Source organism: Paroedura picta, chromosome 16, assembly GCF_049243985.1.
Source record: "Paroedura picta isolate Pp20150507F chromosome 16, Ppicta_v3.0, whole genome shotgun sequence".
Taxonomy (NCBI): domain Eukaryota; kingdom Metazoa; phylum Chordata; class Lepidosauria; order Squamata; family Gekkonidae; genus Paroedura; species Paroedura picta.
This window is the reverse complement of record NC_135384.1, coordinates 25743671-25770086: the sequence shown is the minus strand read 5'-3', so window position 1 is coordinate 25770086 and position 26416 is coordinate 25743671. Positions and strand designations below refer to the sequence as shown.

Below are 26416 nucleotides of genomic sequence, written 5' to 3'. Positions count from 1 at the left end.
TGATGGAGGTGTGTTTTTGGATACAGGACGTTAAGGAAGGTTATTTTTATTATTATTCTCATCACCAGAGCAGGTTGCTTTTAGATTTTATGGTTTTAACGTTTTATGTATTGGGGTTTTATTCTCGATGGCAACCCACCGGAAGTCAACTCTGAGAGTGAAAGGTAAAAATACCTAATAAATGGAAAAAAAATAACATAAAATATTCAAGGGGGCGGCGGGAAGTATACAATATTATTTTCAGGTGGCCGTAATTGGTGACCGTTGCACTTACTGGTGTCAAGTGTCATTTCAACTATTTCTGGTGCAAACCTTTGGGGAGGCGGCCCAAAATGGGAATGATTTTCCCCAGGGGAAGATTTCATGGCTATGGATGGATTTGTCTGTGCTGTAAAACTGGCACAAAGTAGCTGTCATTTCTTGCTGGTTTTTGTTTCAGCCATGTTATATGTTCCTTGTAACCAAGCTTGGTGTAGTGGTTAGGAGTGTGGTTTGATTCCCCGCTTCCCCAGATGCAGCCAGATGGGTGACCTTGGGCTCGCCACAGCACTGAGAAAGCTGTTCTGACTGAGCAGGAATATTAGGGCTTTCTTAGCCTCACCCACCTCACAGGGCGTCTGTTGTGGGGAGAGGAAAGGGAAGGCGACTGTAAGCCACTTTGAGACTCCTTCGGGTAGAGAAAAGCGGCATATAAGAACCAACTCTTTTTCTTCTTCAGTAATATCAGGGCTCTCTCAGCCGCACCTCCCTCACAGGGTGTCTGTGGTGGGGAGAGGAAGAGAAAGACAACTGTAAGCCACTTTTGAGACTCCTTCGGGTAGAGAAAAGCGGCATACAAGAACCAGCTCTTCTTCTTCTAAGCTTCTCCGGACAAGCCCTAACTGGAGAGAAAATGGAGAAAAATATACCCCTGCTGGGGAACCCCTAGTTCAGCAGTTGGATTCTTTTGAATTGCCCAAAATAATTCTCATTATTAAAACCACGTGACTCCCGGCTTGAAATAGTGTCGGGGAGGAGTTGGGCGGGGGAGGACTGACAGCACAGTCCCAAACCGAGTTACAACAACAGGAAGGGCTGGTGACTTATAAAAAGGAGAAAGAAAGAAATTTGGACAATAAGAGGAGCTAGCACATCACGGCGGTAGATCATTATCACATTACTGCTCTGTACAGCAAGAGCAAGTGCTGATCCTTTTTTTAAAGCCCTCTGGTGACTGTATGTAGTGATGCACATGAGGTTCAGGGGCAAGGAAAATAATTTAGGTTGGTAGGTATGTATTTGTCTATGGCCCTCCCTTGTGGCTCAGGGCAGTTTTCAGAAAACAGCAGTTTACAGAAAACTTTAGATGAGTAACAGTACAAGGAAGTTTGGGAACTGAATCGATAATCGTAACCCCAATCAGTCATAATGTAACATGGATTCAAGTGGGGAGCCGTGTTGGTCTGAAGCAGCACGACAAAACAAAATCAGAGTCCAGTGGCACCTTTAAGACCAACAGAGATTTATTCAAGGCGTGAGCTTTCCAGTGCAAGCACTCGAAAGCTCACGCCTTGAATAAATCTCTGTTGGTCTTAAAGGTGCCACAGGGCTCTGATTTTGTTTTGTCCTAATATAACATGGCATGTTCAGGTGATGATTATGAACACAACCCCATAGAGAGGGTTGAGCTGAATAAGAGGGGTTCTGGGGGCCCATTCGATGTTAGCACCGGTCTTGACCTAATGCCTGGCGGAAGGACTGTGAAAACTCGGACAGATTTGTCACCTCTTGGGGTGGGACCTCTGTGGGTCAGACGAGCATGGCTTTGAACTATTTTGAGCCCCTTGCTGCCAGGACTGCTCAGTCTTCCCCCATCTTTTCTCTTCCAGACAACGTTTACAGAGAGTGTTTTGCAAACGGGAGCTGGGCGACCCGTGTGAATTACTCCCAGTGTCAGGAGATCCTCAACGAGGAGGTATGAACACTCTTCCACGTGTCCGGTTTCAGCATGCATTTCAGGGTGTGCGTTAGAAGCAACAGCACTGCCCCATCTTCCCTCATAATAGGTCATTTCTATCCCAGAGAAGGTTGTCAGTTTGTAAAAGGTAGAAATCTGGCAAAGCACAGGTTCCTCCCATGAATCTTGGGCCACAGAGTGTGGCCCAAGATTCACCTGCCCAGAAGTAAAATCAGTAGAGTTAAAGGACAGAGGACATGGGTCAGGGACAGAGCCGGTAGAAAATATTGATTCATTTTGAGCCCTCAGATTTCTCCCATCAGGGTCCCAGCTCTGGCCTGCAACCCAAAAAGAGGGGAAGAGAAGTGGAAAATGCAGCCAAATATAGCCACACTGTTTAGAGAAGCTGCTTTGGAGGTGCAGAAAAACCTGAGAAGAAAATGGAAGGTAGAACTCAACCAGCTCTGACTTTGATTTGCGGCCAAAGTGCTGCCCAACACGTTCGTTTGCTGTGAAACAGTTAAAAACCAGCCTTCTCACTTCTGTTCACTTGCTCATTTGGGGAATAAAATTGCATCGGGCCAGAAATTTAAAAAACAAACAAACCAGCCTTGCCAGTGTTAAGCTGGCCTCATGACAACCCTAACTCCTATTTCATTTGGGCCCTGCTCTCTCCAGTGGGTCCCACAGTTTAAGTAGATTTGAGGAGGTGGGGGATATACTGGGGTTTGATTGCGATTGTGGTTGCTTCAAACATTTTCCGCCTTTGCAGCCGTGTGTGTGTGTGTGTGTGGTGCGCAGAGTGGGAGGGAGGGAAGTGCAGAGAGTTCTTGTTGTGTAGCTATTATCTGGAAAATCCCAGACGGCTGACGCTTAATTAAAATTTAGCAAAGGTTCCTAGACACGTGATATATCCGTGATGGCAATTATGTTGGGTTGTCCCCAGGGGCAGGAAGTAAGACTAGGATAGAAGTCACAGGACAGAAGGGCTGGCTAATTAAATTAGCCGATTGCCTTGCTGTGAATTTTGCATCCAGCAATTTGTGAATTGGCAATTAAGGGGGGTGGGGGAGGGAAGCTACCCCCTTTTGCAAGAGAACTGGCACCCTAAACCTCAGAGGGCTGAAAGCTGATTCACTCTCCTACTCAGCCTACCTTTTCTGCATATGTAAGCATTTATTTTCATTCCTGAGAGCTATTCCATAGGCAATTCTGGCCGAGCACAGCATCTCCAGGTGTGCTCCTCACAATCTCAGCTCATTCCCAGTTCCTTGGCTATTTCTGTGGGAAAGTCAGTCTCAGAGAGGAAATCATCGGCAAGGTAATGATCGTATGCCCTTCAAGCCACAGCACGGCCTGTGGATTAGCCCAGCCCTACGTCACTTCTGGATTTTAACCTGGGAGAGACATATAGACACAGCTGAGGTCTCCCTTGTGTAGAAACAAAGGGATCATAGAATAATAGAGTTGGAAGGGATCTCATGGGTCATCTAGTCCAACCCCCTGCACTATGCAGGACACTCACAACCACTGTAACCTGCCACCCCCTTAAGCCTTCACAAAATCAGGATGTCTAAATGATTCTGCTGATCTGTGAAGGGCGTCCTCTTTCAGTGAGGGAGAGGGAAACCTGGATTCACTCTGGTTTGAGGTAGAAGCACATGAACAGCAGAAATCACATTGGGAACCATGGACACTTAGGTCCCATGCTGAGGACCACTGATTGAGATTCTGCAGGGTTCCACCAGTGAATTTCTGCCTTTGGCTGCCAGTTTCTCTCCCTCCGCCCCCGGCTTTGCTTTGAGACCCACACTTTTGGCCTGATTCACCACCTGTCGGGCTCTAGAAATCTGATACTAGCACCCAGCATCTTTGAAATGAAATAACCAGCATCTTATTTGCCCAATCCGTACACTCTGAGGTGTGCAAATTGGATGTATTTAGCTCGTTTCCCCACACATTTATTTAGCTCGTTTCCCTTTCTGCATAATCTCTTTTTTTGTGTGCTTTTCCTCTTGACAGAAGAGAAGCAAGCTCCATTATCGCATTGCGGTGGTCATCAACTACCTGGGGCACTGCATCTCTTTGGGAGCATTGCTAGCAGCTTTTGTCCTGTTCATGCGCTTAAGGTGAGCAAAACTATGGGAAGGGGTCCCAAGGTCATTTACCCAGATAGCCAACGAGGTGTAATGCAGGGGTGGCCAAACTGTGGTTCTCCAGATGCCCATGGACTACGATTCCCATGAGCCCCTGCCAGCTCGCAGCATGCTGCGAGCTGGCAGGGGCTCATGGGAATCATAGTCCATGGACATATGGAGAACCACCGTTTGGACACCCCTGGTGAAGTGGTTAAGAGTGACAGATTCTAACCTAGACCACTGGGTTTGATTTCCCACTCTTCCACATGCAGCCAGCTGGGTGACCTTGGGCTAGTCACAGTTTTCTTAGAGCTGTTCTGGCAAATAAGTTCATTTAGAACTCTCTTAGCTCCACCTACCTCCCAGGGAGTCTGTTGTAGGGAGAGGAAGTGGAAAGTGTTTGTTAGCAGCTTTGGTATTCCTCCCAATGGTGAAAAGCAAGATATTAAAAAAAGAAACCCTAGCTTCTCTTCTCTCTAGAGTGGGGGTTTTCAAACTGTAGCTCTCCAGATGTCCATGGACTACAATTCCCATGAGCCCCAGCCATCTGGCAAGGGTTCCTGGGAATTGTAGTTCAGGGACATGTGGGGAACTGCAGTTTGGACATCCCCAATCTAGAGGATAGGAGAGGACACCAGCAGGACCATGGCTTGAGGCTGGGAGGGGTGAGAATGAATTAACATCTGGGTTCCTCTCCATCCCATCATTCTGAGTGCCCTTTCTCCTTCTCAGGAGTATCCGCTGCTTGCGAAATATTATCCACTGGAACCTGATCACCGCCTTCATCTTGCGGAATGCCACGTGGTTTGTGATGCAGCTCACTATGAATCCAGATGTACATGAAAGCAACGTGGTAGGTTCACCCTGGCCTGCTCTGGTGACTGTAAGATATGCAATTTGAAGCATATATTCTTCTCAGGGAAATGATCTGTGTGATCTGGAGATCACTTGTAACTTTGGGAGGATCTCCCACTTGCTCTTTTTCTATCATGTGTGGAACTCACACCTTATGGCATCATTTCCTTGCTGTATTTTAAACTTGCTTAGCTACAACTTTTTCTTTATGACAGTTCCAAGGATGCCTTTTTTTGCATACATAAACTTTACCATGTTTTTTCTCTTGTCCTCCGTGCTATCATACACCAGTGGGTGAATGGAAAGCCCCTTTCTGTTTGTCATCCGTCATTCACTAATGAGAGGTCGATGTGCCCCTTTTTGGGCACCACCCCTTCCATCTCTGCTATTATAGTTATTCTGTCATTCCCTCAGAAGCATTTTAATCCACTCTCTAAGAGGAACAGTATACCTCGGGGAAAGCTGTGTGCTCCCACAAGAATTTGTAGTTGAAGTCTCCATGTCTGTGAACTACAATTCCCTGTTAGCAGCATGTGTCAGAGTAGCCTATCAATGAGCATCCAGTACGATGAAAGAACTACCCCTCCCAGTTAAGGATTTGTCATCTTGCCTGTTTCAAATGCATAATCATTTAATATGGTCTACTACGGTATGCAAAACAACAACAACTCAGTAGCAGCGCATATGTATAAACAGCAAAAATTTTAAAAGGGTGAGCAAAAGGTGACAAATGGTAAGTGCATAATACACCCTGGTCTTAATCCTCTAAAGATGACCTGGTCATAGATAGCATTTGGGTGTCTGAATGCTTTTGGTCACTTTATCTCCTGACCTGCTCCGCTTTTCCGCTGGTAGCCCTGGTGTCGTCTTGTCACAGCTGCCTACAACTATTTCCACGTCACCAATTTCTTCTGGATGTTTGGCGAAGGCTGTTATCTCCACACGGCCATTGTCCTCACCTACTCCACTGACAAGCTGCGGAAATGGATGTTCATCTGTATTGGTTGGGGTGAGTACCAGGGGGAGGAGTGGGTGAATCTAGGGTTGCCAGCCTCCAGGTGGGACCTGGGGTTCCCCCAGAATCACAGCTCACACCATAGAGGTCAGTTCTCCTGGAGAAAATGGATGCTTTGGAGGGTGGGCTCTTGGGTGGGCCCACCAAGGTCCCTGTCCTCTCCCAGCACCACGCATAAAACTCCAGGAGTTTCCCAATCCTCCCATTCCCTGCCAGTGCTGGGGACCGGCAACCCTAGATGAATCATATCTAGGCAGGGTAACCAAAAGGCAGTGGGAGCCTTATTTGGGGGGGTGGGTGGTTGCTCAGCTGAGCCCTTGCATGGAAAACACACTCTGGGGATGAACTCCGGTGTTGGGAGCTGAACCCGAGCGTGATTTCCCCTTCCTCAGCCCTCCTGGTCCGGGGCCTTCTGCCCGCACAGCCGCTGAGATCTGTCTTTGTTTCTCCTGCAGGCATCCCCTTCCCCATCATCACCACCTGGGCCATCGGGAAGCTCTACTACAACAACGAGAAGTGAGTCTGTCCCACCGGCCACCCACCTCTCGGTTGCTATGGCAGTGGCTTCCGGAGCAGGCCTGGCGCAGCCTGGGAGTGGGTGTGGTGGAAGGATCTGGGGGTGGAAGGCTGGATCGATCTACAGGCATCCAAGAAACGCTCTTTTAATTGCTAAGCAGGTGACTTTGGTAACCTAGCAGTAGGAGGAGAGTAGGTGTTTATCTCTTCCTCAAAGCAGTTTACGGTCGACTTTCCCTTGGCATTGTGGTTAAGAGCGGTGGCCACTGATCTGGACTTGATTCCCTGCTCTTCCGCGTGCAGCCAGCTGGGGGACCTTGGGCTAGTCACAGTCCTGTTAGAGCTGTTCTCACAGAGCATTTTCTCTCAGAGCTCTCTCAGGCCCACTCACCTCCCAGGGTGCCTGTTGTGGGGAGAGGAAAGGGAAGGCAATTGGAATCCGCTTTGAGACTCGGTTGGGAAATGAAAAGCAGGATATAAAAACTCTCTCTTCTTCTTCCTCTCCCCACAAGAGGCGCCTTGTGAGGTAAGTGGGGCTGAGAGTCCAAGGAATAAAAGTATTTGAAAAATTGCCTCTTCTGCAAAATTAATAAGCACCCCCTGTGGCAGTTTGGCAATTTGTCTGCTGAGGAGTGGGCTGCTGTTTCTTGGGCTCTGTGCTGGGCCCGTGGAGGAGGGGGGAGGGAGATCTTAATGCAAAAAGCGTTGAAAGCTTTCTGCCTCTGGGGAGAAGAAGAGAAGCTAAAGCTCAGGGGCAGAGGTCCCGTTGCTCTCCCGGCCACCTCCAGCTAAAAAGGGGCTGAGGAAAACCTCTGCAAGGCAACGGCTGCCGGCCCGAATAGGAAAAGCGGTCACTTTTTAAGAGCAAAACCAAGAAAACGACGATTCAAACCCGGCTCTCCAGATTAGAAGCTGCCTCTCTTAACCGCTACAAATAGACGTGGAAGAGCTAAACCTGTCCCTTCCCTGCATTGCCCTGAGGCAAACTGAGGCTGTTTTTTCACAGCAATATTCTAGTCCTCATGGATGTTTGGAAATGTTCCAGGGCAATCCTTTCCAAATGGCGCGTGTGCTTACAAAAGTCAAGGCTTTTTATGCAGGGCTGAACACACAAACACCGTTATTTCAGGGGGGTTCGGGAAAGCGGCACGACTTATTTCAAAATCCAGCCAGGCTGGGTGCAGTGCGTTTCCTTTTGTGCATAGCAAGCGCGGTGGATGGGGTGGTGGGGCTGGGAGGCCCGGCCGAGGGAAACGAGGCTGGGATTTCATGAGAGGGGCCTCCGGTGTTTCCCTCGGGGGGCCTTGATCCTGCTTTCCCTGGGAATAGCTCATGGAGGTCTTAGCAGGCCCCTGACGAGGCTCTCCTGTAGTCATTAATCAGGCAGGCAGCCCGGATCGATTTCGGACAGCCAGCGTTTCTCTCCATTGTTCGCTGGGGTTTTTCACTTCCGTGCTAAGTCCAGGCTGTAACCAGACTCTCCCTCCTCTCTTGTTTTAAGGCGCTTAAAAAAAAATCATTCTTTATTAGCTTAAGAGGGTTTCTTCCCCGGGGGACAAAGCTAGAGTCCAGTGGCGCTTCTAAGGCCAACAAATGTTTATTCCAGATGTAATAAATAAATAAATAAAACTTTGTGGGTCTTTAAGTTGCCACGGACTCTCATTTTGTTCTGCTGCTTCAAACCAACAGGGCGGGCCACCTGAATATTTCTTGGCTGGGCACTGCCCTTTTCAGAAATATATAGAGGAACAATGAATGAATGAATGAATGAATGAATGAATGAATGAATGAATGAATGAATGAATGAATGAATGAATGAATGAATGAATGAATGAATGAATCAGCAAACGAATAGAGGTGACACTGAACTCTGATAATAACTTTTCAACATTTCTCTGCTTAACAGGATGTCTCTTTGGTGTAGGGATTAGGAGTGTGGACTTCTAATCTAGCGAGTCAGGTTTGATTCCGCACTTCCCCACATGCAGCCAGCTGGGTGACCTTGGGCTCGCCACAGCACTGATAAATCTGGTTCTTATATGCCACTTTTCTCTACCTGGAGGAGTTTCAAAGCGGCTTACGTTCACCTTCCCTTCCTCTTCCCACAACACGACACCCTGTGAGGGAGGTGATGCTGAGAGAGCGCTGATATTATTGCTTGGTCAGAACAGTTTTATCAGTGCTGTGGGGAGCCCAAGGTCACCCAGCTGGCTGCATGTGGGGGAGCAGGGAATCAAACCCAGCTCGCCAGATTAGAAGTCCGCACTCCTAACCACTACACTAAGCTGTCTCTCCTTAAGTTACGGGGCACCATGACTTGAAGCGAATAATTCAAATCCAGAAAAACTGTGTGAGATGAGACAGTTCTGAGAAATCCTCTGTGTAATTTCTTTTTCTTCTACTGCATTTTGACCTGCAGGTGCTGGTTTGGGAAGCGTGCAGGAATTTATACGGATTACATCTATCAAGGTCCCATGATACTGGTGTTGCTGGTAAGAACGAAACCCCTCCCTCTGGAGGGGAGATCCTTTAGTTCCTTTGTGTATATAAGTTGAGGTTTGGGGTGAGTTTTCTACAGCTCAGTTTTGCCCCATTGTACCTTTGAGCTGGGGTTGCAATGAAGAGCCAAATGAAACTCCCAGTGTCCTGGTCTCTGACCCACGGATTAAACAAAAACAATGCCAAAAACAGCCTGCATAGTACATGCAGAAAACAATGCAATGAAAAGAAAATATACATTAGAGCGCAATGAAACCAAGACAATGTAATATATACCACAAGCAATGCAACCAAACTATTTCCAAAGTTGGAGGAGTCATTCCCCACCTCCACCCCAGGCATCACCTACTTAGAACCCCCCCCCCCACACACACACACACAGAAATGTGTGGCTTCAGTGTAGGGGAAGTGCCGACAAACCACCTCAGCCATCTAAAATGATGGATCTGCCTTCCACCCACCTACAAGCCATAACAAGAGGTCGGCACAAATACAAAAGGCTGCAAATAAAACCAAATGTCATTTAGCCGGTAAATCAGCAGAACAATCCGTCATGTTAGCCTTAACAAACTGTTCTGTAGTGAGAGGAAACCCAGTCTTTTGGTTGGCAGACAGGTTAAAAAGCCCCGATTGGAACAGACTGTCTGTCCGTCTGTCCATCCATCCATCCATCCATCCATCCTTCCTTCCTTCCTTCCTTCCTTCCTTCCTTCCTTCCTTCCTTCCTTCCTTCCTTCCTTCCTTCCTTCCTTCCTTCCTTCCATCCATCCATCCATCCATCCATCCATCCATCCATCCTAACTTTCTAAATCCGTGGGCCCCCTGGAAGCTCTTGGCAGAAAAGCCCTTTCTAGATTCAGTCACTTTCGATTCCACATAGATTCTGACAGGAGAGAGGACTGCAGAATGATTGGAAGGGCTGGCGTTTCCAGATTCTGTCTGTCCCCTCTTCTTAATACGCAATGTCGTCATGGCTGGCTGTGACTACATTCAGAACGATAAGGGAGGGGATAGTGTTGTGACTACAGCGATCATGATCCTAAGGAGTTTTGGAAAGTGCTGGTAGGGTTGCCAGCTTCCAGGTGGTGGCTGGAGACCCGGGATTGCAGCTGAACTCCAAGGTGCAAAGATCAGTTCCCCTGGAAAAAATGGCCCCTTTGGAAGACGGACTCTAGGGCAAGAGACCCACTGAAGACCCTGAAGTCCCTTCCTTCTGCAAACCCTGCCCTTCTCAGGCTCCATCCCCAAAATCTCTAGGCATCTCCCAACCCAGAACTGGCAACGCTATTGATCAATAAACTATTTTAGAAGAAACTGCATGCACACTCTTGCCTCTGCACTCAGAAAAGATCCTGGTGTATTTATTTCAGGGGAGGTGTGATCTGAGTAATTTTTTTCCGCATTGATAAAATTTAAAATCTCCCTACATCTATGATGGGATATGCTCTTGTAAAGCCATAAAGTAGGGTCACCAGATATCCTCTCCCTTTTTTTTTTTTTTTGGTGTCCATCCTCTTTTGAGCACTTTAAAAACAGATGATGAAAATGTACTCTTTGGGGCTCGGGAAGATAGGGATGTTCCTACTTAGCAGCAATTATCATAGAATTTCAAAGGAAATTTGAGTGGGTCGCCGTGTCAGTCTGAAGCAGCAGAAGAAATGTAGAGTCCAGGGGAACCTTTAAGCCCAAGAAAGTTTTACTCAAGGTATTTAAAATGAGATTTGTCACAGTGATTGTTTGGTTGGAGTAGTCAGGTTGTAAATATGTCCTTTTTTTCAAAATATGGTAGCCCTGCCTACCTAAAGACCCTTCAAGTTATACAAGACAAATGCCAGATTTGTTTGTTATATGATGTCTGAGTGAGTAGCGCCCTCTTGTGGCTTGAGAAGGCTACTTCCGGGGAACCTTGTTTGGATGAATCTTCAGAAATGGTCTGGCTAACCGTGTTTCCCAATCTGTGGGTCAGGACCCCATAGTGGGTCGCAGGCGAGTCCATCCTCAGGATTACTCCAGGTCTTTGCATTATTATTTTTTCTTGTCATCCATTTCAACGTCTCACATTATAGCCTTCCACCTTGCCTTTAACATTTGGGGGGATCTGGCAATTAAAAACTTTACAGCAGCACTGGCTGGAGAATGCCGAAGAGTAGATAGGAGGTAATCAGTGAGTGGGGAAGCAAGAGAAAAGAAAGAGGGGGAAGCTGAAGGTTGGGAAACGCAGGCTTAGGGTACCAGAAAACCTTTGGGTTGCTTGTGGATGGATCACTGTACTAGATCACCGAGTGACAGCTTTCGGCATTCCGCAGGGCTTGTAAGGCGGAGCTCTTCCGCAAGGTCTACGGATAAGGCCAGTTTTCCAGGGCATAGATCTGGTGGGCCCCCCTAGGAAGACCAATTATTTGTCATTTTGGGTGGCAACCAGTGATCGCATCACCATCGCCTTCTAGGTGGGGTTATTTATACCAGGGGTAGTCAACCTGTGGTCCTCCAGATGTTCACGGACTACAATTCCCATGAGCCCCTGCCAGCAAACGCTGGCAGGGGCTCATGGGAATTGAAGTCCATGAACATCTGGAGGACTACAGGTTGACTACCCCTGATTTATACCATGTTGCTATTATATTATTGGGTTTTCAACTTGGTTTTAATGAGGGCTTTTATCAGTTGCTTTTATTCTGTAGTCCATCCGTGCTGAATCTGATGCCGTTCTTGTCAAAAGAAACATCTCCCCCAGAAAGCTTTAACCTCCTTGCACCCCTCATCAGGTTTCATATGGTGGATGGAACTGGATTTTCTATGCTTTTTCAAAACATGAGCGCTGATTATATAGCTACAATCTAATCTTTATTAGTGTTTGCGTATCCGTTTGGACTTTTTACAAAGACGTGCTTTGCATGGGGTGCAAAATAACGAGGGGGCGTGGCCTGCGCTGATGGGAGTTGTCAGGGCTGGCCCCGCCTCCCGATAACCAGATTTCTATGTCCTCTTCCAGATCAACTTTATCTTTCTGTTCAATATTGTCAGAATCTTGATGACGAAGCTGCGGGCCTCGACTACCTCCGAGACTATCCAGTACAGGTATCGGCAGGACGGAGGGCGGAGAGGGCCGTTCTAAGGCCACACCCCCAAATTTGTTATGCTAATTCAGCCAGGCTCAATACTCTAAATAACTGATTCCGGTCCTGCTAGCCGGTCCTCCTAGGGGTGGGGGCCCGGCCACAAAGAACCCTGCTAGGAATTCCTGCCTCGTCTGCCCTTGCTAAAGGGGCGCAGAAGTTCTGCCAGAAAGACAAGGGCTGCCCTAGTGCAGGGGTAGTCAAACTGCAGCCCTCCAGATGTCCATGGACTACAATTCCCAGGAGCCCCTGCCAGCATTTGCTGGCAGGGGCTCCTGGGAATTGTAGTCCATGGACATCTGGAGGGCCGCAGTTTGACTACCCCTGCCCTAGTGAGCCAGATGGGGGGAGGACAGATGTGTTCATGCGCAGGGGAAAGCAGATGCCTTGGTGCTGATTCGGATGAGGCTGGCGGGTGATTCCTGCGTCGATCCTTCTCTTGTCAGAAAAGCGGTGAAGGCCACCCTCGTGCTCCTTCCGTTGCTGGGCATTACTTACATGCTTTTCTTTGTCAACCCCGGAGAAGACGAGATATCCCGGATCGTCTTCATCTATTTCAACTCCCTCTTGGAGTCCTTCCAGGTATGGAAACCCTTCATAGAACTGGAGTTGAAATGATTCAGAGGGACGGATGAGGGGAACACGAGGACATATGTACAACGTAGACAGGGATTCCCATCCAGGGGTCGGTGGGAGCTCTAGAAGGGGGGTCCGTGGCCTTTCCCCTCCTGCCTTAATGTTGGCTGCAAGCTAAGGAACCAGCATCGTCCACTTCTCTCCCTCCCAAGCATAAGTTTTCTTGTGATTTTTGCACCTGGGAGTGGGCGGAGCCTGCATGGCTAGCCCCACCTTAAACCACATCCTGTCTTCCCCCCACCCTGTTAATGAGGATGGTGATGTCACCTTTGGTGATGTCACTTCCAGGGGTGTGACAGGGAGGCGTGGATAGCTTCTGGGGCTCCTCGAAGCCTAAAAAATTATTTCAGGGGCTGCTCCATGGCCAGAAGGTTGAAAAAGGCTGATCTAGATAGTACTTATGTCTTCAACGTTCACGAAAAAGTCCAAATTATCCTCAGTGGTTGCATTTCAAATGCCACATTTGGAACTTTCAAAAAAGCATCTGTTTTTGAGTTTGTACAAAACTCTGCGTGGGCTCTGTGAGAATCTGCTCCAATCCCAAAATACCAAGAATAACCTTCTAACTATGCTGCTGTGAATATCCCTGTCTCCCCATTTTCCCAGCAGCTGAATCTTCTCTGGAACCCATTCACCAACCAGTGCTCAGCTCTAGAATTTGCAAAGTAATGGGTATACATTCAGATATCAACTAAGCAAGATTCATACCACCAATGGTATGCTCCCACCCAGAAGTACTGTCCCTCAAAGCATTCCTGAGTTTCCTTGGTGGTCTCCTTTCCAAGTGCCGTCCCTGTTCAGCTTCCAAGAGCTGACAAGACCAGGCTGTCCTATGCCGCCTTTCCTTCCCCCCATAACACTTTACAGATTCCAAATCAGCTGAATTAGAAGAAGTAAATTTCTGGGTGCATCGCTCTACAAAATATTAAAGTGAGCTTTTGAGCATGTGCAGGGTGTGTCCCATTTCCTCACTGTAGCTCTCAGACATCTTGGATTATGGTAGGGGTGCCTGAACTGTGGCACTCCAGATGCCCACGGGCTACAATTCCCATGAGCATGCTGGCAGGGGCTCATGGGAATTGTAGTTCATGGACATCAAGAGAGACACCGTTCGGCCACCCCTGGTTATGGGGAATGAGGCTGACAAGATCCAAAAGTGGTTTATATAATAAACCACTGGCTGTGCCCAATAACAGGCATGATGGGCAAATGCAATGTCTCCCCTTTCTCCTGGGACTCAACTGACCCTGCATTCTTTTCTGTTTCCCCTTCAGGGCTTTTTTGTCTCGGTCTTCTATTGTTTCCTGAACAGCGAGGTGAGTTGTGGCCGGGAAAGGGTTATGGAATTCCCATTTTCTTATGCACAGACGGCAGAGCCCTGACTTCCCCAGCTAGAATTGGCCTCAAAAGGACCTCAGGGTCTGGGGATCTCTACACAGAGGGCCCACAATGCTTTGCAGTGCTTACCATGAGGACCTCAGGGTCTGGGGATCTCTACACAGAGGGCCCACAATGCTTTGCTGAACTGCAACTCCCAGGATTCTTTGGGAGAAGCCATGACCGATTTGTTGTCAAACTGATACATGTAGCCATGGCCAAGTTACCTTCTGAGTTGGCCTTTTTGATGTGTCTTCCCAGGTCCGTTCTGCAGTACGGAAGAGGTGGCACCGCTGGCAGGACAAGCACTCTATCCGGGCCAGGGTGGCCAGAGCCATGTCCATCCCCACGTCACCGACACGCATCAGCTTCCACAGCATCAAGCAGTCGACGGCGCTCTGAGGTTGCTCTTGAAATGTCATGGCCGCCGTGGGGACTGGGCCCAGTGGGCCAGGACTTACGTTCTCCCGGAACTGCGAGCCGGGGAAGTCACAAGACGTCACCTGCCTTCTTGCTGAGAAGCTGTGGGTGTTGGAAGGAAGCATCGTCCCTGGTCGGAACTGCAGTCTTGGCAAAACTCAGCAGCGGTGGGACAACGGGAAGCTCCAAGGCACCCCAAGACACTTCCCAGTCTTAGCTGGGAGAAACCTTCTCCTTGAAGGGGTGGCCTCATGCATTCATTCCATCTTGGAGCTCCCGGTTGTGTTTTGTTTACAGAACTAAGAGAGGCTGATTAAACCACGAACGGGAGGAGAATGGATATTCACTCTCCGAACACAGAAACTCAGGGGGGTGTTCTCGTCATCTGCCCGAGTTTGATGGGCAGCCTAAACCAAAGGAAGAGGTTCTGCAGTGGGATCAACCTTGGGAACTCCTTTACAAAGCATAAATGGCTTTTAAGAAAAGGATTCTGTGAATTTATTATGGCTGTTTATCAGTGGCTAATATCCCTAACCACCAAAAAGCACAAACCTGGTATTTCAGGGGCCTTTGACTTACCCAGTCATGGACATTTACAAATGTACCATCTGGCTCTGCTTGGGAACTTTTCTTCTGGGGAGGTCTCTTGCATCACAGTTGAGCTAGATCCAGCGGTGCCATTCTGGTGATCTTCCTATTTATTCAGCAGGATGGACTCTGGGAGCAGGCCAGCCCACCAGCAGGGAGATCCATTCTGTAGCGATAGGACCAAATTACAGCTGGTACACTCCCACCACCACCTTCTCTGACCCTGGAGGCTCCCCCTGGATGCCCAGAATGGAGCGCGAGACTCATCAATTTGTTTTGGTGTCTCTTAATAAAATATGCTGCTGTCTCTAGCGCAAGGGCAGTGTATCTTTTCTCTTCTGCAACGATCAGACAGCATTCAGCCAATTCCCCACCCAGAAGAATAAATCAGGGCGACATGTCATTCTGTTAATGACGCTTCACAAGGATGTACAATAGCGCTGGCCACAATATTTAATGGAGACCTGTGGCTCTTTTTTAAAAAAAAACATTAGCTACCTGTCTATATATATTTGCAATAAGGTATTTGAAAACAGTGCCTGGTTAAATCTCGGAATTTAAAGGACCGGGGGGGGGGTGATGATTTCCTGTGCTCCGGAATCTTTTTGCTGCTCTTTGCTTCTCCCCATGAAAGGCTACCTTACATGGTTTATAACTGAGGCTGCCCACTCCAGCTTGCCACTATCTTGCAGGTAATTTCAAAGAGCGAGCTCTGGGCAGGAATTCTTTTGCTGAAGCTAGATGACCTCAGAATTTGTCCAGTGGCAAAGGAATCCAGGAAGTAGATTTCCAACCTGAGTTTCCAGCCTTTGGCGAACTCTTTGCATCCCCACAACACATGTGCTTAAGGCCATCTCGGTGTAACCCCCTTTCTACCAGCCTTTCTCCACTTGTTTACCCCTGAACCATTCCTCAGGCTTCGAGAAACCCCAAAAGTGGCACAATCGTGCAGAATGTGGTTGGGAAGCAGAGCTGTGGACACGCCCACCCATGGCCCCTCGCCTCCCCACCCTCTCCAGGCCTATCATTGGCCATTTGGGGGGAAAGGGCAGGTTGACATGACTATATATGGTCATACCACCCAATAAATATTTAACAAAAAATATTTTAAAAATTAATTCCCGCCCATTCGGGAAACTCTTCCAGGGCTATCAAGAAACCCCAGGCTTTCACGAAACCCTGGTTGAGAAAGCCAGCAATACATTTTAGAAACGCATCTAGACCAGAAGGTAGCCGGAGATATTGGAAAGGTCAACAGCGACTGCACCAGGCCTTGGACGGATAAATGGATGTCATTTGAAGCGTGACATTCTAAAATATTTTAAATGGAGAGGAAGGCCTTGAATCTAGGAAAGTGTGGGTTTTGGGGTGGGTGGGAGAGAACCTTGTCATCCCCAAGACCACCAAATTGTAAGCTTCGAGGAGCAAATCATCTTCCGATTGGGGAAGGGAGCGGAACTATTTTTCCAACAGCGACATCCCCCCCTGCCCACAATGCCGGTCGAAGAAACGCCACACTAAGGTTTTTGGTAAAACAAAGTTCTACTATATTTAGTCCTAAACCAGATATTGTTAACCCCTCCCTAATCTAGAGTCCAGTTCAAGCTAAGCCACAAACCTTTGTGGCCCACCCACCCCCTTGATCCCCCCGCCCCCAGCCATGGAGCACCAGTCCGAAAGGGAACGGGAATGTACAGGCAACGGGGGAGAGACCACAGTCCCGGTGGGCAGCCGCACAACGGGGCAGAGGCTTGGCGTGTGGGTTTTGCAGAAGACTTTCCACAAAAGCCAAGGGCTTTCGACGTTCACTTGGCAGCACGGTCTCCGCTCTCTCGACGCTTGCTTAAAACCGCCAGTGGCTGGACAGGCCAGACTCCGCCCCACATCCAGGCACGTTTTTCGAGTCCGTTGTTCCCATCGGATCAGACGCCTCTTGCTTTTTCTCCCCCGCCCCTCCGTTTCCTCAAGAGTGGTGATGAAGCGCTATGATTCCTCTTGCAGCCACCGGCCGTCTCCCCAGCTTCAGCAGGTGGGGGCAGAGGCCGTGGCCCACTGGCTCTGCTGCCGGAGTTTCCTGAAAGGCTCACCAAAGGTGGACCAAGCCTTGCTTCCGCTTGGTTCCGTGGCTTACGGTGCATGGCTCTCCGAGGAACCTTGTCCACCCCAAACCCGCCCCGACATATGAGCTCGGTAGCCGGAGATCCTCTGTGCCGACGTGCACCCCGAATAGGGGAGGGCTCAGCCTCTCAGTGAAGCCAGGTGAAACTTCTCTTCCACAAAAGAGAACAAAGGAAGGGGCCAAAGGAAGGGAGAACTTGAGCTAGGAGACATTGGCAGGAATAATGCTGGTGGGGAGGAAAGCAGGAAGCACAAACATTTATGTACGGAGAAGAGTTGTGATGGTGTGGTGGTTGGGGGGGGGGGGAGGCAAGAGGATGGGGATCTTTGTGTGTGTGTGTGTGTGTGTGTCTTTAGGAAGCGTGTGCCTGTGACTGCACAAACTATGGGGCACAAACGGTGATGCTTCCTGACACCTCTTTGCTACGGGCAGCGTGGGGTGCTCCCTTCCCCCCTCCCCTCTGGCAGAAAAGCAGATTAACTGACCTCCCCCCACACGTGCGCACACACTGTCCAAGACTTAAAAATGTGTCCAGCTACTGACTTGGTGCTCGAGAGCTTGACTGCGATTCCGGGGAATATTGCTAAGGTGTCCCACGCGGGGACCGCGGCCGCCCACCTATGACCCACTCGATCCATGCGCCAGATGCTCGATGTGAGCAGGCAGGAGGCCACGCAGAGAAACAAAGCTGCCAGGTGACCCGGCTAACAACAGCTGGGCTCTAAAATGTAAACTCCTCCCGCGCCCTATCACTCCCTACCCCTGCCACCTACAGAGGGCTAGACTGCTGTCTGCGCAACTGAGGCACAGCGAGGGGTGCCCGCTGGCCATGACAGGTTGCAGAAGAGCAGAGGTGCAGGAGGAGCACCCGAACGATCAGAGAGGGCTGGGGCAGAACGAGAGGCGGCTAGAGGAGGATGCAGACCAGGGCAGGCCCAACGAAGCAGTGCCCGCAGCTCCTCGGGCTGCCGTGAAGACCGTGGACCCTGCTGCCGGAGGCGTGTTGCTACGCAGACGTGATTCGAGGGCACTGGAAGCCACCCCGCGCCCGTGCTGCTGATGTTCGAGAAGGGCCACGGCGTCCGTGGCAGAGGTGCTGAGCAGTCGGGCACTCTGGTGTCGAGAGGCAGCGGGGGTGGCGGGCATCCCGCCGTGGGTACGCTGGTGGCGTTTGAGATGAGCCCGGCGAGCAAACCGCTTCCCGCAGGCCGTGCAGGGGTAAGGCCGTTCCCCGGTGTGAGCCCGCTGGTGGATGAGGAGCTCGGAGCGCTGCAGGAAGCGCTTGGCACACATGGTGCAGGCGTGGGGGCGCTCGCCGCGGTGCATGCGCCGATGCTTGCTGAGATTGGAGCTGACGCTGAAGCGGCGGCCGCACTCGGTGCAGATGTAGGGCTGCTCCCCGGAATGCGAGCGCACGTGGATGGTGAGGTCAGAGCGTTGGAGGAAGCGCTTTCCGCACTCCACGCAGCCGTAGGGCCGCTCCCCGGAATGCAGGCGCCGGTGCTTGCTAAGCGCCGAACGCTGTGTGAACCGCCTCCCGCACTCCCCACAGGAGTAGGGCCGGTCCGGTTCCGGGGGTGGGGATGGAGGCGGAGGAGGCGTCGCCAGGCCCCCGCCGCACTCCACGCAGCGCCGGGAGCGTCGGTGGCGCTCCAGGTGGCAGCCCCAGCGGAAGCGGCGGCCGCAGTCGCGGCACTGGTGCGGCTTCTCCGCCGCGTGGCGCTGCTGATGCCTCTCCAAGTTGGCGAGGATGCGGAAGCGCTTCCCGCACTCCTCGCAGGCGTGGGGTTTTCGAGACGGGGCCACGGCAGAGTTCACAAGCAAGGGCTGGGCAGAGGCCGGCGGCTCCGTGGAGTTTAGCGGCAGAGAGACGGAAGACACGGAGGCGAGGTCCGGCGGAAGAGTCAGGGCAGAGTTCAGGGGTGAATCAGATCTTGTGAGTGGGGCGGCAGTGGATCTCCTGCACGGGCCGCAGCGGTGGGGCTTCTCTCCCGCGGGCGGGCGCCGGCGTCTCTGGACGTAACGGGGTTTCTGCCACCCAGACAAGAACTGGGCTCGTTCACTGAATGGCGGCCAGACCCTCCCGCCATCCGCGGCATCCAGGCTCACGCCGCCGAACAGGCTGCGGCCAACGCCGTCCCGCGGCTCGGAACCTGCCCCCCACCTTGACCCCAAAGAGCTCTGCTGGTGGGAAAGGCTGTCGTTGTACTCTTTGGCATCTCCGTGACCACTCTTCCCTGAAATGGGGGGCTTTTGCCCTGCCATCGGCCCGGGATATAAAAACGGGGTCTGCAGCTCGTTTTCCGGTGGCTTCCTGGCCAGGACTGCTGAGCCTTCGAACAGTCCGGCGCGAAACTCCCGCTGGGTCTCCAGACTGTTCTGCCCGTCATCCCCTGTGGAAAGAAAATGATGGGCTCATCTTTGCGCTCAGGGAATAAAACATGGGAATGTACAAAAGGGGGAGGGGGACGTCCCCTTGTAGGGTTAAGGAGACAAGTCTGGCCTCTCTTACAGATCAGAATGGAGCTCTTCCGCCTGGAATTTGGCCGTGGCCAAGGATAGCACCTCTATCATCTGTTTGGACCCCACCCAGTCCCACACCTGGGGATCTCACGTGGGCCGTGTGTCCCCATCTTGAGCTAGGCCGGACAGGAGAACACCAATCACAGTAAGTCTTGGCTTGTCAGATTAATGACTGTCGTATGGAGTGACTATTGATTAAACTGTAAATCAATTTTAGAAGGAATTTTGTGAAACCCTGGGGTTTCGTGATGGTCCTGGAAGGGTTTCACTGACTGGGTGGGAGTTAATTAATTAATTGGCATAGGCTTATTCCAGCCCTGTTTTGGGCCGGCGGGGATGGAGTGGGCCTGCCCCAGCTCTGCAGGCTCCCACTGGTGAAGAAGAGCAAACTGGTAGCCAGACCAGATCGCAGGTATGGCTCTGTTCACCAGAAAATATTTCTGTGCGGTGGGTATGGCCTTATGATGTCACATCTGGTGGGAGTATTAAGGTGATGTCACTTCTGGTGTCATGCAACTTCCGGGGGCACAGTAGTAAGGTGTGACCTGGTGATCTCACTTTCAGGATTTCTTGAAGAACGTTTCAGGGGGTTCTCGACGGTCAGAGAAAAACAGGGCACGAATGAATGAACAACAGCAGGGAGAAACAGAACTCAGACCGATGTCAGTTCTCCAGGGAGTTTTTCACATCACCTACTGCAGGGGTAGTCAAACTGCGGCCCTCCAGATGTCCATGGACTACAATTCCCAGGAGCCCCTGCCAGCTGGCAGGGGCTTCTGGGAATTGTAGTCCATGGACATCTGGAGGGCCGCAGTTTGACTACCCCTGACCTACTGCCTGATCGTTTAACTGGGGATGCCGGGGATTGAACCCTGGACCTTCTGCGTGTCAAGCAGACGCTCTGCCACTGAGCCGATCCGTCCCCGAGTCCTCCTCCCGGGGGCAATGCCTCTTCACCTCCGTGGCGGGGGCTCCTGGTCACTCTCTTCCGCCGCCTGACCGTGCCCTGCTGCTCCTGCTCCTTCACCAGCTCCCTCAGCATCTTCTCCACCTGAGCCCTGCCCACAGTCTGCAGGATCACCCCGAGCTGCCTCCGGAAGTCCGGCAGGATCCCTTCTTCGCTGGAGCCAGCCGTGGAGGCAGCGGTGGCTGCTTGGCCCGGCACAGGAGCCAGCTGCCCTTGCTCCGGCTCCATTTCTAGACCTGGAAAGGGGGGAAGGCAAAGAAAAGAATTCCAGATTCCGCCCTTGACCCGGGGACCCCAGCAGGGCCCACGGTCAGCCTGTCTCGCTTTCCCCTACTCTGCCCACGGAATCCGATGATTGGAATGCAGGAAATATGGCCAGATTGGCTTGTTCTGAAGCATGTTCTTTTTTTTTTCCTGTTTCCAAAATTAAGTGTAAAAAGTATTGGGGGGATGGGTTGGAGTAGCGACCCCCAACCTGTGGGCCACGGACCACATGTGGTCTGTCGACTAATTGGAGGTGGGCCGCGAAGGACGCCTTCTCCCCCCCCCCACGGCCCTTTACTTCACCCCCCCACTGGCCCTTTACAACACACTTCGGGTGTCCTTGTCTCCCATCACTCCCAGATGGGACTATCTCGTTGCAGAGAAACAAGCTCAGGGTTCCCATTGATTTGTCATTGTCATGAGTTAAAATTTGCATGAATATAAAATGTTCCTTATGTTCATTGTTGTGGCGTGTCTGTATCTTATTTTGAAGGGATGTTTAAACATTACCATAGTGATCAGAGAGCGTTAGGGCAGTGGTTGAGAGTAGAGGAGTAAACTACCCCCCCCCCCCGGGCCTCAGTAAAATTGTCAAGCGCTGAGTGGTCCCCGGTGATAAAAAGGTTGGAGAAAACTGGGTCGGAGTAAGGATTGCTAGCTTTCCCCCCCCCCACCCCCTGGCACCGAAGGGGAAGAGCTTTAATCTCTGCCGAGGTCCGGGGGGAAGCAGGAACCGGAACCCCCCATGAGCTTCCCTCGGCTCACAGGGAGCATTTCTTCCCTGCAAAGGACTTACCGGGAGCCAGGCCTCGCCGTCCTCTGGTCTCCGTGAAGGCAGTGATGCGGGGCCAGCTGATGGCAATTTCTTCTGCTAAGAGAAGGAAGGCAGAAACGGGTTGGCACGGCCACGGGTGATGCTCAGCCAAGATGGCAGGACGGGGAGGGTGGGGAGAAAGCAAGTTTTAAATAGCCTTTTTAGAAAAAGAACCAACAATGTAGCAGAAGATGCATGTAAAACGTAGGAGGAAGATCCTGAGCCTACCTTGTTGTGGGGAAGCGTAGTAGGATATGAATATTTCCAGCTGAGCCTTTTGTTCCCCTGACTTTCCAGCACAGTCTATTAAAACCCTCCGTTGGGGTTAAACATTTTTTTTAAAAGCTGCAGGTGGTTAGAGAAACCTCATTGAACCCTTTCCCCCTCGACCTCAGAAATAGGCAGATGTCACTGCTTCAAGCAGGCCAGGCCATCTCTTCTATCTGGTCTGGGCCACGGATGTGGGAGGGACCGTATATGAGGGACCGCCTATCACCCTATGCCCCCCGCAGGGCCTTATGCTCTGCGGGGCTAACCTATTGGTCATTCACGGTCCCAAGGAAGCTCGCCTGGCCTTGACCAGGGCCAGGGCCTTTTCGGTCCTGGCCCCAACCTGGTGGAATGAGCTCCCGGAAGAGCTGCGGGTCCTATGGGAATTGTCATAATTCTGCAGGGCCGGCAAGACGGAGCTCTTCCGCCAGGCTTTCGGTTGAGGCCGGGCAGCAAGAAGATCTAGCCCCCCTCACAAATGTGACGGTTGCGTCTGTCATCTGCCCCCTCCCTTTCCCTTCTTAGGGGGTGTGGAATTGCGTTAGCTATATTTAATTTTGCCGCCGTTCTTGTCTTAACTTTTGTATTAATTGTATTATGTTTTATTGTCCTTTTGTTGTTTTAGGGGAAGGTTTTTAAGTGACCCGCCTTGAGCCTCTGGGGGGAGGCGGGATATAAATTTAATAATAATAATAATAATAATAATAATAATAATAATAATACGCCTCTCCTCTCCTCACTGAACCTGGCCGTATTTATTTGCTGACTTCCTTTACACCGTGCCTTTCTCCGCAAAGTGGCTTATGGCGTGGCCCTTCCTTGCAGACCCAGGGAATTGCTAATTGCCGCTGTGGGATGGGAGGTGAATCCCCTCCAGGCCAGGCTGGATTCTGGAGATTTTTGATGTGGGGGATCACTCGGGCATGAAACTGGGGTCACTGTGGGTGGGCAGGTAATTGGGCGTTCCTGCATTGTGCAGGGGGTTGGACTGGATGACCTTGGAGGTCCCTTCCAATTCTATGACTCTATGATTCTCCTCCTCAGTTTTGCCCGCACAACCACCCTGAGGGTAGGTGACCGGCCTGAGGTCACCCGATGAGCTTCCAGGGCAAATTGCCGCCAATCAGTTGCGGAGAGGACAAGGTGTGTTCTAGGCCAGCGATTCTCAAATTGCAGAACAGGGCCCAGAAGCTGCTAGTAACTCTCTCAGCTAGAATGGGAGAGGAAGAACAGGGAGAGGAGGGCCTAGGTAGCTGAACAGCAAATCTGTCTATGCATTTCCACCCTGTGTGTGTTTTTGCCGCTCCTAACCACAACACCAAGCTGGCTCTCCTGGTGTCGTGAGCCAACCCTTCACCCTGTGGCATGAATTAGATGAATATTTGAACCTGGCACCAAGGTTTGCCCCTTTTGTTCTAGGAAGCAACCTTCTTCACCCTCGCCCCAGGACCGGACTCCCTTTTTTGATCTGTCAGTGTAAGTAGCTGGAAATCAGGTGATCGTCGGACACAGCATTTCGAGGGGCGTTTCCCCTTACCCAGCGAGATCACGGTTTCGTAGCTCTCCTGCATGTCGACCCACAGAGCCAGGTTTTCCTAGGAGCTGCCGGACGTCTTCTCACCTCCTTGAAAGAGGCGGCTGTCTGCTCCTCCTGCAGGAAAGAGAAAAGACAGGCTCAGTGGGGCCGTGGAATTTTATTTCACTGGTGACACGGAGGTTGGGCCATCCACCTGACGGTGCGGCAGAATGCAAGGGCAGCGTGCAGATGGTGCTAGGTGCCAATAAGGTTGTGTTTTTTTAAGGGACTGATCTAAACCAAGCAATGAGGCTTCATGGAGCCAAGAATATTGTAGTGCAGCATCCTTTGGGGAGAGGTGAAACACGACACGGCCACGCTTATGGATGTTGTCTTGTCTGCATATTCATACCCCCAGGCTACAAGGCTGGCGCTGGCAGGGATGAATCTTCACCTGAAAGATCTGCAAAGGGTTTGCCAAAGACGGCAAATATTGGTGCACAGAAACACACAGAAAAAGCGAACAGTGCTGCAGAAGCCTACCAAAGACTTGTCCGTTTGTAGATTTCTCTCTCTCTTTTTAGGTACACGTCTCCGATTGTTTTAAAGCACTCACGTACAACGTGGCGTGTGAAGGTGACATATGGTTTCACACATGTGTTCTTCACACAGGAATACCTGCCAGGTATCTGAGACTGGCTGCATGGTGCAGTTAAAGTGCTGGACTGGGACAGGGGTGGCCAAATTTCCTATCTTGGAAACTCCTGGAGATCTCTACATTCCGAACACTAATTTGGAGCGTTTGTGGGTGTGTGTTTGTGTGTCCGTGTCCAGATCCCACCAGGAGGCCGGTCAGAAACCCAAACCCGCGACCAAGTCGCATCTCCCAGCTGGGGGGGGGGGGGCTAAACCCCAGAGGGCGCAGGGAAAGGCATCCAGAAGTGCGCGACCTCTCACGGATCGGGACCGACTTTCCCACCGTGGGGGCGCCCGGCCTTCGGGGACCCCGCCTGGGCAGGGAAACAAGCCAGGCGTGGCGCGGGGACGGGGAGCGCAGGGTGGGCGCACATGGGCGCACGTTCCCGACAAAGAGGGGGAAATCGGAGCGGCCGCCGGTTGCAATCCGGAGCGGCGGGGAGGGGGGGGGGCAGGGGACGTGGGAAGGCCAGCCCGAGACGATCGCCAGCGACTGGAGGCCCCCCCCCAAAAAAAATTGACCGCCCCTTCCACGCTGCAAACTCTCCCCCGCCCCTATTCCACGAGCCCCCCTTCTAGGGGTCTCCTCTTTGCCCGGGACCGAGCTGGGACTAGCACTGCATTGCACGATCCCCCCCCCCCCCTGTTCCTTCCGCAGGCTTCCCTCCTCCCCCCCGCCCCGCTCGGCTCCCATTGTTTCCTCCTCCCGCACCGGACCTTGCCAAAAAGGCGGCGTCGGGCTCGGACCGTCCAGGCCGGGGCGCTCTCGGCTCGCGCTCGCCTCCCCCGGGCCGCCTGCGACTCCCTTCCCGAGCGCTTGCGGGGGCGGCGTGCGGGGCCCGGCCGGCGAGGGCGATGATGGCCGATTCGGGAGGGATCGCGGGCCCCCCTGCAGGGAGCTGGGATGGAAGGGGGGGGGTCGGAGGGAGGGAGGGATGGAGGGGGGGAGGGGGGAGCAGCCGCCAGCTGCAAAACCCAGGAAGCTCAATCCCACATCCTGGCTGGAGACGAGAATGAAAGAGAAAGACCTCCCTTCTCCGCCTGTGACAAAGCGGGGCCCTCTTGTGGCCGCCCCGGTGGGTCACTTTCCCAGGCTTCGGCCAGGCCGGCCAAAGATGCGCAAGGGGGGAGGGCGAGGGAGAAGGGGCTGGGCCATTGGAGGGGTGGGGAGATCGACCCTGCCCCTTGGACAGAAGCCCCTCCGGGGAGATCACAACGGAGAGCTGTGTGGGTCTGGAGCATTGGGACGAATTCTGAGTGGGGGGGACAGGGGCTATTTTTTTATTCATCCGATTTCTAGACTGCCACTCTGGGCATCAGCCGTGGCGGTTTACGAACCATAAAACAGTTAAAAGTACAGAATAAAAACATGTAAAAAAATCCCTTATAGCGCTCGATGGCGGCATAATCAAATGACTTACTGCCTCCTGGGCCCATAACCCTGCTGATTTCTCAGTCTTTGATGACCTTGGGTGATGTTAGCCCCGATTGTGAAAAAAAGGCAAGGTTTTTGGGTTAGGACCGAGTTCTATCGAAGGCTGCCGTGTTGGTCGGAAGTAGTGCAACAAAAACTCAGTCTAGTAGCACCTTTAAGACCAAAAAAGATTTATTCAAGGCGTGGGCTTTCAAGTGCTTGAAGACTCCCACCTGTCCATGCTAGAAGCCCATTGGCCTTATGCTGTAAGCTTGCCCTGAAATGTTAAACCATGAAACTAAAATATTTGGTGAAACTGAAGCCTGGAATTAATATTGTAATGGCCAGAGGAAGAGCTAGGGGATCTTTCTGCCATTAGCTCTAATGTTGTGAAGCCGACCGTGGTCCCACCTGGAAGGGGCCATTTCCCACCAATGCACCTGAATTTTGACATCAGCAGGGAAGGGAAGGGTTTTGTACAGAGAGGGGGGATGTTTCTGAGATCTGATGCCTTGTTGTTTGTGGGCGCCTGGAGTGGGTGGATGCATTTGTGGTGATAATTGTGTATCTATTTCTGTTTCAATATTCCTGGGCATGTGTTTTGTTTCATAAGCTGTTCTCTGAGAGCTGCTTCATAGCAGCAGGTGGCAACCCAGGACCCCCAGCTTTTCTTCTCCTCTCCACACTTTCTGAGATCTGGCGCCTCCACGAACGCATGAGAGAGACAACCGCTGAAG

At 51.5% G+C, this 26416-nt stretch overlaps 2 protein-coding genes and 1 non-coding gene across 4 annotated transcripts in view; 1 reads left to right on the top strand and 2 right to left on the bottom strand.

Annotated features, from left to right (window-relative positions):
• Positions 1 to 14631, top strand: part of CRHR1 (corticotropin releasing hormone receptor 1) — a 49784-nt gene extending 35153 nt beyond the window's left edge. Inside the window, exons 4-13 of the mRNA XM_077313849.1 lie at positions 1869 to 1954; positions 3959 to 4065; positions 4807 to 4927; positions 5785 to 5938; positions 6400 to 6460; positions 8880 to 8952; positions 11952 to 12037; positions 12522 to 12657; positions 13986 to 14027; positions 14350 to 14631. Coding sequence (XP_077169964.1) covers positions 1869 to 1954; positions 3959 to 4065; positions 4807 to 4927; positions 5785 to 5938; positions 6400 to 6460; positions 8880 to 8952; positions 11952 to 12037; positions 12522 to 12657; positions 13986 to 14027; positions 14350 to 14490 — 1007 coding nt within the window. The 3' untranslated portion in view covers positions 14491 to 14631. The remainder of the gene's footprint in view (positions 1 to 1868; positions 1955 to 3958; positions 4066 to 4806; positions 4928 to 5784; positions 5939 to 6399; positions 6461 to 8879; positions 8953 to 11951; positions 12038 to 12521; positions 12658 to 13985; positions 14028 to 14349) is intronic.
• A 2103-nt stretch (positions 14632 to 16734) lies between these two features.
• On the bottom strand, positions 16735 to 25250 carry LOC143825824 (uncharacterized). Of its 2 annotated transcripts, none has more exons than XM_077314157.1 (5): positions 24983 to 25250; positions 23591 to 23704; positions 21766 to 21840; positions 20696 to 20941; positions 16735 to 19608 (listed from the first exon to the last, which is right to left on the bottom strand). In XM_077314157.1, the coding sequence occupies exons 2-5, from the start codon at positions 23622 to 23624 to the stop codon at positions 18092 to 18094; spliced, it is 1872 nt and encodes a 623-aa protein (XP_077170272.1). In that variant the 5' UTR covers positions 23625 to 23704; positions 24983 to 25250; the 3' UTR covers positions 16735 to 18091. The 2 variants fall into 2 exon arrangements, with proteins under 2 accessions (XP_077170272.1, XP_077170274.1); XM_077314159.1 differs by lacking the exon at positions 24983 to 25250 and adding an exon at positions 24113 to 24599.
• On the bottom strand, positions 20589 to 20663 carry TRNAV-GAC (transfer RNA valine (anticodon GAC)). The gene has a single exon. It is a non-coding gene; the product is annotated as a tRNA-Val (tRNA).
• Positions 25251 to 26416: the final 1166 nt, after the last annotated feature.

Excerpts from the sequence above, each read along its gene's own strand:
- LOC143825824 (XM_077314157.1), bottom strand. The coding sequence starts at position 23,624 with ATGCAGGAGAGCTACGAAACCGTGATCTCGCTGG. Across the intron at positions 21,841-23,590 it reads CGAAACCGTGATCTCGCTGG|CAGAAGAAATTGCCATCAGC; the intron begins GTAAGGGGAAAC and ends TCCTTCTCTTAG. Across the intron at positions 19,609-20,695 it reads CAGGAGCCCCCGCCACGGAG|GGGATGACGGGCAGAACAGT; the intron begins GTGAAGAGGCAT and ends TTCTTTCCACAG.